At 61.4% G+C, this 11,085-nt stretch overlaps 1 protein-coding gene across 2 annotated transcripts in view; it reads left to right on the forward strand.

Annotated features, from left to right (window-relative positions):
- Positions 1–9,809, forward strand: part of STXBP1 (syntaxin binding protein 1) — a 24,838-nt gene extending 15,029 nt beyond the window's left edge. Inside the window, exons 7-20 of one of the 2 annotated variants that reach the window (XM_075519441.1) lie at positions 310–458; positions 861–945; positions 1,143–1,273; positions 1,675–1,782; positions 1,899–1,959; positions 2,574–2,639; positions 2,824–2,904; positions 3,028–3,166; positions 3,380–3,489; positions 3,653–3,754; positions 5,099–5,184; positions 5,497–5,651; positions 6,743–6,866; positions 8,159–9,809. In XM_075519441.1, coding sequence (XP_075375556.1) covers positions 310–458; positions 861–945; positions 1,143–1,273; positions 1,675–1,782; positions 1,899–1,959; positions 2,574–2,639; positions 2,824–2,904; positions 3,028–3,166; positions 3,380–3,489; positions 3,653–3,754; positions 5,099–5,184; positions 5,497–5,651; positions 6,743–6,852 — 1,383 coding nt within the window. In that variant the 3' untranslated portion in view covers positions 6,853–6,866; positions 8,159–9,809. The remainder of the gene's footprint in view (positions 1–309; positions 459–860; positions 946–1,142; positions 1,274–1,674; positions 1,783–1,898; positions 1,960–2,573; positions 2,640–2,823; positions 2,905–3,027; positions 3,167–3,379; positions 3,490–3,652; positions 3,755–5,098; positions 5,185–5,496; positions 5,652–6,742; positions 6,867–8,158) is intronic. The other variant, XM_075519442.1, reaches the window with a different exon arrangement.
- Positions 9,810–11,085: the final 1,276 nt, after the last annotated feature.

Below are 11,085 nucleotides of genomic sequence, written 5' to 3' on the forward strand. Positions count from 1 at the left end.
GGAGCAGGTGACTGCTGTGGGCAAGGGGTCTCCTGCCTCTTCTGCTCACCCTGGGGCTACGCGTGGGCAGGGACCGTGCCGTGCGGCCGGAGCTGGGGAAGGCTTCAGGGTCCGGAGCTGGCAGCCGAAAGCCCAAGGGGTGCCGCCGGTGTCGCTGAGCTCCGGCTGCCCGGTCCAGGCTCAGCCGGGGACCTTCGTCTGGGGGTGGATCTGGTTTGCAAACCCACCGGGGTGTCCTGCGGGGCCGCTCTGCTCCGGACGTCTCCTGCAGCAGCTCCCCTCTGACCTCCCTCCCGCTGCACCTCCCAGGTTTACTCCCTGGATTCGGCCGACTCCTTCCAAAGCTTTTACAGCCCCCACAAGGCCCAGATGAAGAACCCCATCCTGGAGCGCCTGGCGGAGCAGATCGCCACGCTGTGTGCCACGCTGAAGGAGTACCCGGCCGTGCGGTACAGGGGGTAAGGGCAGCGCCGTCTGCACCCCCCGGGCCTGCCCCCTCCCCCGGCAGCGCGGCGGAGCTGGGGCCGTGCCGAGCATGGGGCAGGGATGAGGCCGTGCTGTGTCCGGCACTGGTGAGGGCGTGGGGATGGAGGAGATGGTGGGATGGACAGACACCCGTGCTCAGTGTAAAAACGGGCTCAGACTGGAAGGTGCTCTGGAGAGGGGGGTTGTTGGGACCCTAAAATCCAAGTGGCACGAAGGCAAAGCAGAGCACCCCGAGGGAAGGTGGAAACGGGCAACAAAACCTCCTCTCCCGTGAGCCAAGGACGTTGCACAGGGAAACCAGCAGCTCCTCCCCATCCCATGCTGGCGAGAGCCTGCCGCCCCGGGGAGCTGACCTCTCCTCCTGCCTCCTCCAGGGACTACAAGGACAACGCCATGCTGGCGCAGCTCATCCAGGACAAGCTGGACGCCTACAAGGCTGATGACCCCACCATGGGCGAGGTGAGCAGGGGCGGTGCTGGCAGCCCGGGGGGAGGACGCTTGGGCGATGCTTCACTCCTCAAGTCCCGCTCGAGCTCTGCCACACGGCAGTCGCAGACCTCGAGCGGGGACCCCGAAACGGCCCCGGCTTCCCCCAACCGCTTGTGGGGCTGGAGGAGCCCCCGGCCCCGCTGCTGATGGCTCCCCTGGCCCCGCAGGGTCCAGACAAGGCTCGCTCCCAGCTCCTCATCCTGGACCGCGGCTTTGACCCTGCCTCCCCGGTGCTCCACGAGCTGACTTTCCAGGCGATGAGCTACGACCTGCTGCCCATCGAGAATGACGTCTACAAGTGAGTGCGGCGCTGCCATCCCCGCGACCCCCACGGCCCCCGTGAGTCCAGCCCTCGAGCGGGAGTTGGAAGCTCAGCCTTGAAGCCTGAGCCTCAGCATCCCTCCCTCCGTCACAAGTCATCGGCTGGGAGAGACCGTTCCTGCCTGCAGCCTGGCAGGCGTGGTGGGCAGGGTTGATGCAAAAGGGGCTTTTCTAGCCTCCAGCCCTTGGCCCCTTCCCAAGATTTAGCAGTTGAAGGGGTACAAGGAGGCAAGACGTGAAACCGAGTTGAAATAACTTCACCCTGCTGCTGGCAGAGCCAAGAAGAGGCCCCACGTCCCCCCATCTCCCTAGAGCCCAGGCAGCAAGGGGACCGCGTGCCCCCCGGCCCTGCCGTGACACCCCCTGTCCTCTTCCCAGGTACGAGACGAGCGGCATCGGGGAAGCCCGGATTAAGGAGGTTCTCCTGGACGAGGATGACGACCTGTGGGTCACCTTGCGCCACAAACACATCGCCGAGGTGTCCCAGTGAGTGTCCCTGCGGGCCGTTTGCCAGCTGGGTGGGACATCAGCTCAGCATTGCCACCCACCCCGCTGTTCGGGTCCCCTCTCCGCTGACGACTGTGCCCTCCTCCTCTCCCCAGGGAGGTGACCCGGTCCCTGAAGGAGTTTTCTTCAAGCAAGAGGATGAACACGGGCGATAAGGTGACCTGACTGTGCCTGCTGAGCTGGGGACGGGCACCCAGGGGGCTCGGCCACGGGCTGGCACATGGCAGAGTCTCCTGGGGGACACTTGATGGGGACCTCTGCGAAGGGCCAAGGGTGCTCGGGTTCCTGACGGGGAGACGGCTGTGGGGTGCCAGCCCTACACCTGGGGCTGGGGAAGCAGGGTGCCTTGGGAGAGCACCGCACCGCGGGGGTCGGTTTGCCCCCGGCACGGGGTCCCTGCCCATCCCGCAGCAGCTGCCTCTGTCCTCGGACAGTTCCCTTGCAGAGACCCCGAGTTGGTGGCAGTGAGGGGACACCAGTGGAAATAGGCCAGAAGCTGAAAGCACCATCTCAGCCTCAGCCAAGCGCGTGGGGGTCCCGGAGGAAGGTCCTGGGGGGATTTCTCCCCCCAGCACTCCAGTTTGCAGAGCTGCAGACCCCCTCCCTGCCCCTCAGCCACAGCGGAGGAGACCCAGCAATGCCACGGCAGGCGTCAGCAGACCCCTGCAAGGGGCTCGCATGGGGACAGAAGTCCTTGGCAGGGTCATCCCCTCTCTGCTCACGGTCCCTAAGTCCCCGAGGGTGAGTGACCATGTCCCCTTCCCTCACAGACCACCATGAGAGACCTGTCCCAGATGCTGAAGAAGATGCCGCAGTACCAGAAGGAGCTCAGCAAGGTACGAGGAGGGGGAGATGTCTGTGCAGAGCGGCTGGCGCTGAGCCCACCCAGGGAGCGGGTGATGGCAGCTCTCCCCAGAGGGTCCCCGGCTGTGGGCACGGGCTGAGGTTGCGGTGGTGGCACGGGGACCTTCAGCTGCTGCCGGCACCACAGGGGTGACGGCACCACTTGTGTCTCCCCAGTACTCGACCCACCTGCACCTGGCTGAGGACTGCATGAAGCACTACCAGGGCACGGTGGACAAGCTCTGCAGAGTCGAACAGGTATCAGCTCCCCCAGCCCCACATCCCCTCCCCACATCCCCACGGGGACAACTGGGGCCGGCAGCTCCTGTCCCACAGCTCAGCGCTGAGCCGTGGGGTGATGAGTACGTGTGCTCTCTGCAGGACTTGGCCATGGGCACTGATGCTGAAGGTGAGAAGATCAAGGACCCCATGAGGGCCATCGTCCCCATCCTGCTGGATGGGAACGTCAGCACCTATGACAAGATCCGCATCATCTTGCTCTACATCTTCCTGAAGAACGGTGAGGAAGACGCCTGGGCAGGGGTGGGCAAAACGTGCAGGCAGCTCCGGTGGCAAACAGCTCAGGGTTCGGCCAAGATAAGCCGGATAGAAAAGCTCGGCTCTGTCTCCCCGACCACCACCAGGCCAGGTGTCCGAAGGTGACAATGGAGGGGCTGTGTCCCCACCGGGAGGCATTTCTCAGGAGGACGCCGTCTCCCCGTTGCATTTCCAGGTATCACCGAGGAGAACCTGAACAAGCTGATCCAGCACGCTCAGATCCCGGCAGAGGACAGCGAGATCATCACCAACATGGCCCACCTCGGGGTGCCCATCATCACAGACGTGAGTGCCCACCTCCCACTCCCTGCAGCCCTCCTCGCCCCGCGGGGAGACCATGGCACCTGCTCTGCTGTGGGAACCGCGTACCCCCCGGGACGCCCCCAGCACCCCTCTGGGGCGGCCCCGATCCCGCGTCTCAGGGTGTCTCTGCGCTCTTTCTGCCCAGTCCACCCTGCGTCGCCGGAGCAAGCCGGAGCGGAAGGAGCGGATCAGCGAGCAGACCTACCAGCTCTCCCGATGGACCCCCGTAATTAAGGACATCATGGAGGTGAGCCAGCAAGGACAGGGACAGGGGACGGAGCAGGGACCTCACCTTAGGATGTTTTGGGAGGCTTTCCTGGCCCCCGTGTGCACGCTGGTGGGGTGCGCAGCCCCGGCCAGGCTTGCACGGCATCCCTGCGAGACAAAATGCAACAACAAACTGGTTGCTCCTTGTGCCGCACTGTGTGCCACGACGGGCACGGCTGGGTGGCCTCGTCACAGCGTCACCCGTGTCCCAGCCGAGCCAGGGGACAGGCACGGCCCCGTTCAGCCCTGCCCACAGGCACAGCCGTGCCTGTACCCACGGGAACTACCCCACGAGCTCTGCGCTCGGGTAGCATTGGGCAGAGCCAAAAAGTGATTTTTTTCCAGGCACTGCCTTCCTCCTGAGCCGCTCCCTCCCGACCACCCCTTGAATTGGAGCAACCTCCCGGGGTTTGCCCAGAGCCGGGGGATCCCAGGCACCAAAACTGCTCCCCAACACAGACATTTCCCACCTGCTCAGACAGACAGACAGACCCTGGAGCCACATTTTGTGGAGGGGGCTATCGCTGCAGTTCAGTGCCACCTCTGCTCCCAGGCACCGATGACAAGCAGAGCCGCAGCTCCCTTGATTTCCGCAGCTCTCGCCTTCCTCTAGCACAGCCTGTACAAACCCTCCCGGGGCAGCGTCGCGCCCAGGGCACCCCTAAACCTCGTCCCCGGGACCAGAGGGGACTGCACGGGGCTACGGGGCACCCCTAAACCTCGTCCCCGGGACCAGAGGGGACTGCGCAGGGCTACGGGGCACCCCTAAACCTCATCCCCGGGACCAGAGGGGACTGCGCAGGGCTACAGGGCACCCCTAAACCTCATCCCCAGGACCAGAGGGGACTGCGCAGGGCTACGGGGCACCCCTAAACCTCATCCCCGGGACCAGAGGGGACTGCGCAGGGCTAAAACCTCTCAGATAGCGTTAACCCCCCACTGCTGATGAAGGGAAGAGCAGGGGGTGGATCACAGGGAGGAAGCCTCATGCCCCTGAGCTTCCTAAGAAGGAATCTTGCCTTTCCCCCCCTTACCCTACCTCCACAGACACCCCCGAGCTCAGGGCGAGCCTCCCCTGTGCCCCATGCTGCAGCCCCCCTCGCTGCCCCTGCCCCGCCGCAGCAAAATACCACCCTCCTCCCCCTAAGTAAATTACAGAAACACAGCCAAATTGTTCCAAAAGGTAAGGCTGTGCAAATATATGCAAATGAACCCCGACCCGGTTGGGCCAGTCCTCCTGGGCACAGCCCTACAGAGGGGCTCTCGGGCCAGGGGCCGTGCCCAGCTCCTCGCTGACCCCCGGCCCGGGGCTCTCTGCCCGCAGGACGCCATCGATGACAAGCTGGACACCAAGCACTACCCGTACATCTCCACCCGCTCCTCCGCCTCCTTCAGCACCACTGCCGTCAGGTGGGTCCCCGGCCCCCCGCCCTCCCCCTATACGCGGGCACGTATATCACCAGTCGCATCCGTCCCTCGCCTGCCCGGAGGGGCCGTATCCGTCAGCAGGTCTGTGAGCTGCTCTGCCCTCACCTAGGCATGCCGTGCCTCAGTTTCCCTACCTGTAACGGCGAGCAGCGCTCGTGGCTGGGCAGCTGGACTTTACTTGCTCTAGCAGCAATTCGGAAGCTAATTAATCTGTGATTTAGTTAAGATGTGAACTCAATACATAGTTTGTTGCCTCCCGCCCATCCTTCATCCCTCCCCTCTCCCTCTCTCTAGTGCCCGCTATGGCCACTGGCACAAGAACAAGGCCCCCGGTGAATACCGCAGCGGCCCCCGCCTCATCATCTTCATCCTGGGTGGCGTCAGCATGAACGAGATGCGCTGCGCCTACGAGGTGACGCAAGCCAGCGGCAAGTGGGAAGTGCTAATAGGTGAGTGGGATCCGGGGCCGGACCCTGCGCCCCGTCGCGCTGGCTGCTCATCCCACGCTCCCTCTGCCATCCCGCAAATTCCCGGCTCCAGATGATCGTGGGAGCTGGAACTCTGCGGAAAGGTCTTCTCCTGCCGCCCGGTGTCACCCCTGTGTCCCCCCTCCCCAGGGACGGGATACGTCCCTCCACCCATCCCCGGTTTTGCTCCTATTTTTCCTCTCCCTGGCTGGTTTTGTTCAAGCAGAGCTGGGTGAAAAGGAAGGGGGTTTTGCAGCTGGAATTGCTCCTGTCGCACCCCTGTCGCACGCCTGTCCTCGGGGTCGTTACAGGGAAAAAAAACAAAATAGAGGCGTGCAATGCGGCACGCCAACCACGATGTGCACTGTGCGTGCAGCAGGAGATGCATTTTCCTGTTGCGCACGCGCTGCGTGTGCTGTTGCACCTGCAATGCAGCAGGAGATGCATTTTCCTGTTGCGCACGCGCTGCGTGTCCTGTTGCACCTGCAATGCAGCAGGAGATGCATTTTCCTGTTGCGCACGCGCTGCGTGTGTGGAACGGGATGCGCAGCGTGTGTGCAACAGGACACGCGTTGCGTGCTCAGTCTCGGCACCCCAGCCCTGCTCCCGAAGGAGCCATGGGTCAGGCGTGGGGGATGTGGTGGAAGCCCTGCCAGACGTTAGCAAGGAGCTTTCAGGTCCCCTAAAATTCCCCCCAGGGAAGCACAGCTGGATACACACCTTGTAGGGCAGGGGCAGGAGCCCCTCACCGTCTCATCTGGTCCCTGGATTCTCGCCTGGGGCGCCTGGTAGAGCCTCTTGCCGGCATCTCAGCTGCTCCTTGTATTGCCCTGGGAGCAGCAGCCCCCTCTCCATCAGCTCCCGCAGCCCCCGGCTGTGTCCCCCCGCCACCGGCCCCACCACTGCCGCCCAGCTCCATCCTGCCTCTCGCCCATCTCATCCCGCGTCTCTCCGGGGACCGTCCCCTGCATGCGCCTACGATGCTCCGGGTGGCAACCGCGTCCTTCCTCACCCTGAAAAATGGTGTGGGGGGGTCTTGGCACAGCCGTCAGCCCCGCTCTGTTCTCCCGCAGGTTCTACTCACATTCTCACTCCCACCAAATTTCTCATGGACCTGAGGCACCCCGACTTCAGGGACTCCACTAGGGTATCATTTGAGGATCAGGCTCCAGCAATGGAGTGAGCCAAAGAAACCAAGTAAAGGCAGCTTACTAATGAAAAAGAAACTCTTCCTCCCCGAAGGGTTTTCTTTGATTCTTCCGTTCCACCTTTCTTTAATTATTATTTTTGGGTTTCGTTTCCGTTTGGTTCTCCAATAAGAAAATGCTTGCAGTTCCTCCTACCAGGTGGAAAAGCATCCAGCGCCGCTCCATCATCCTTCTGCCATGTCTCTCGGCCGGACCTGCCCGGCTCCTTCATGCCATGAGTTCCCCCTCGCCGGGGCCAGAGGGGCCGGGGGCGGCGGGTCGGGGTCCTGCCTGCGGGGCAGAGGCGTCCCGGGGCTGGGCAGGGGGACGCAGCTCCCCGGGATGCTGCCCGCGGCGGGCGGCTGGAGCGGGGCCGGGGGTTCGGTGCCCGGGGGAGAGCGGGCAGCAGCGGGCACGCGGGGTGGACCCCAGCGCTCGTCCCGGCGCCGGCTCCCCTCGTCCCCCGTGACAAAGGCTGGGCGCTGCCGTGACCCCCAGCTCCGGGCTGCGATGGGGCTGAAATCCCCGAGTCGATGGGAAAGCTCAGGTTTGCTCTTGTGGCGCTCGGTGCCCTTGGACAGGCAGGAGCCCCCCGACGTTGCAGACCCCCAAACCCTGCGCCGGGGTTTAGCTGCCGGCCGTTTTGCCGGTGAGTCCCACGGTGGCATCCCCCGAGCCGCTGCCCTGCGTCGGTCCGTGCAGAGCCAGGGAGGCTGCAGGGGCGGCACGGCGAGGGGCCGGGCTGCGGGCAGCGTGGCCGGGAGCTGCCGCCGGCACCGGGGAACCGCCGCGGCCGAGCCCGGCTCTCGGAGCGAGGGGCGGCAGAAGGCGAGAGCCCTTTTCCGCCTCCCCTCACACCCGTTCCCTCCCCACCACCCCTTCGACCCAGCGATGCTCTGCGCAGGCAGGGGAAGAGCCTGGGCGCCTGCGGCGGGTCCCTCCCTGCCCGGCTGCTGCCTGCCCGCACCACCCGCCCTGGGCACCCCGCTGGCTCTTTGGCCAGGAGCCACCCCACCGGCCACGACCCCGCTGCACGGGCACCTCCCGGCCCCCGCCTCATCCCGCCCAGCTCCATACATCTCCTTCATTTCTCCTTTTCCGTTCCTTTCCCGTTATCCTCACCCCACGACCCCCTCCCATAGATGTACATTTTCTTGCAAGCATTTCCACCGGTGCGCGGGGCCGTCGCCGCCAGGTAAGGCCTCGCCGGGGGGGACCGGGGACAGCGGGGCCGGCGGCCGGGGCAGGACGGGGGGTCCCGAAGCCATCGCTGATGCCCTTCCCCTTCTTCTGCCCCTGCAGGGTCCACGCACATCCTCACCCCACAGAAACTGCTGGACACGCTGAAGAAACTCAATAAAACAGAGGAAGAAAGCAGCAGTTAAAAGGAAACGCCGCCACCGACTCGATGCCGAATTCACCTTCCCCGCCGGGCGCCCGGCCCGGGGTGCGATCCCGCACCCAGCCCCGGCCCAGCTTCTCTCTTGTTCTTGTGTTGATCCCCCTCCCCTCCCGCTGCCTTCCCCATCTCATTTTATCCACAGGGAGGGGACAACAGCCGAAAAAAATATATTAAGAAAATCGATGCATTGTGTTTAAAAGAGGAAAAGAAAAAAAATCTATATATTTGTAGCTGCAGCTATCCGAAGCACCCAGGAGCTCATTGCTGAGTAACCCATCTGCCCATTGCTAGCGAATGATGACAACAAAAAAAACAACAGAAAGAAAAAAACCCTTTTTCCAAACGTTTTGCTCCTCATTGGGGTCCTGTGTGGATGGACGGACGGACGGACGGACGGACGCACCACCATCACTCCAGCCTCTGCTCAGGCAGGAGCCGCGGGCTGGGCTCAGCTCTCACGTCGCTGCTCGCTCTCGGCCGGGGGGTCCCCGCCACCATCTCCTGTCCCGTGTCTTTTCGGGGTGGTGGGTGCTCCCGCCAGATGTGCATGCCGCCAGATGTGCATGGCGGTGGGGAGGGTGCGCCCGGGATGCTTCACGCTGCGGCAATTCCCATGTGACGAGGGACCAAAATGGTCAAAACCTGGAGCCGGGGCCCGCTGGCTCGCTCGGCCGCTCCCCTGCCCTGCTGCAGCCCGGCCTCCCCTTCTCCAGGTATTCCTTAAAATGCATATATATATATAAAAAATAAAAATTTAATTTATATATATATATCTCTTTCTCTCTCCATCCATCCCCGTGGAAGCTCGGTGCCCCGTGCCCAGCTCCGCTCGTGTCGTCCCGTGGTGAAGCGTTTCTGAGCGTGCCGTCACCCCGAGGCCCCCCCGCTCCGGGCCCCCCCTCCGGACTCTGTGTATATGAATGACTGTGTCTCGTGACGTTCTTACAAGCTTGGTGTATAGTGATTTAACCAAACCTCTGATTTTAGTTGTTTTTTTTTTTTTTTACACCCAAGGATTGCCCCCGCCCGCCCCTGCCGTTAGATGCACTGCAATATTTTGGGGTCCATCGTTTTGTTCTCTCCCTTTAAAGGCTGTGACCCCCTTTTCCTTCCCCAGAATCGCTCTTTCTTGCCTCGTTGGTGGTTAGCCCCCCTCCCCTCCCCGTCTGTTCCTTGCCCATAAAGTTAAATGTATATTTTTAGGGCAAAGGCTGTATCATTGCACTGATATTTGTTGGTTCCTCCTTGGTCCTCCCACCCCCTTTTGAGTTCCTTCTCGGTTTAGCAATGCAAATGCTTCAGGATCTTGTATGTTGGACATTATTTTTTTTTTTTCTGTTACAGTTATTTATATAAAAAATAATTTATCAAAAAGGAAAACTTAAAAAAAAAAATAATCTAGTCTGTCTTGGAACTTGTTTACCTTGAAATTACTGGAATCTAAATGTTTGAAAGTGTTGAAGCACAAACATGTATCATCTCTGTATATCTGTTCTTCTGTACTAAAGCACTCGAGTGACTAAATAAAAGCGATCTCCATCCCTAGTGCAACCGGGGCTGTGCTGTGCCGCTTGCTCGGAGCCCGGCGGGTGAGGGAAAGGCCCGGGGAAACGTTCTCACCAAACCCCCAGTGCCTCCCAGGGAGAGATCCTGGCGTGGGAGGGATCCCGCTGTGGCGATGCCAAAACTCACCTGAGAAATGGCTTCGGAAAGGAAGAAAAACCCACAAGCCAACCAACCGCGTTTATTTCGTTCAAAAATAGGCGATTATCTTAGTACAAAATACCATCCGAATGGCTCTGCTGGTCATTACAAAATAGGAGATACGGAAAAAAACCCATCATCTTTTCTCCTGGCTATTGCGTTTTGGATAAATACAGCCGCACGCTCCCTGTGTGCTCCGGCTGGGCTGGGGGTCGCAGCTTCCAGCACGGCCCTGACCTGGCCCATCGGCTCGCTTGGGACACAGGTACAAGCGGGTTCAACCACAGACACATAAATCCTCTTTAAAATCCCCCCCGGGTGCCCCCAACCCCCCCGCCGCCCCCCAAAGGGCAGGGGCAGGGGCAGCCCCGTTCCCAGCCCCTCACCGTCCCCCCGGGGCTGGGTGCAGGATCCGGGCTCAGTGGCTTTGCGAGCGCTTGGGGAGGCTCTAGACCTGAGTAACTCGCCGGGGGCATTAGCGATTCCCCCCCCCCAAACGTGGGTCTTTGTACAACCAAAAAAATTTCAAAAATAAATACATTTGACACGGGCACTTTAGGTAGGTCCTACACATAAACAAACACAGCCGGGGCACTGCGGGCAGAGATGCTTGGGGATGGAGTGGGGGGGGCTTTGGCCGGACCCATCCCGGCGGCACGGGGTGCAGGTCCCATGTGGGTGCAGCTGGAGGGTCCCCCCGGGGTTTGTGGGGTGCAGAGCACCCACCCCCGAGGCGCTGTGCCCGCTCCACATCCATTGCGCTAAAAAATAGGCATTAACTCCTCCCCCAACCAGCCTGGAGGTACAGGGGCTGTGCAGACCCCTCCGTCGCCCCTGCCTCGGTCTCACGGGGCCGAATTTCCTCTACCAGCCCGGATCCCTTGGGAAGCCCAAGGAAAACCCCAAATCCTTCTTTTTTTCTGCCCTGGATGCTGCAGGCACATCCAGGGATGGACAAAAAAAAAAAAAAAACCACAAATGCCCTAAGGATTATGCTGGAAATTAAAACCAGAACATATATATGTATCTATATAGATATACAGATATCTATATGTATCTATATAGATACATGTGTAGATACACATACACACACACATTATATATCACCCATCAGCCCTAAGAG

Source organism: Mycteria americana, chromosome 17 (genome assembly GCF_035582795.1).
Source record: "Mycteria americana isolate JAX WOST 10 ecotype Jacksonville Zoo and Gardens chromosome 17, USCA_MyAme_1.0, whole genome shotgun sequence".
NCBI classification, from domain to species: Eukaryota; Metazoa; Chordata; class Aves; order Ciconiiformes; family Ciconiidae; genus Mycteria; species Mycteria americana.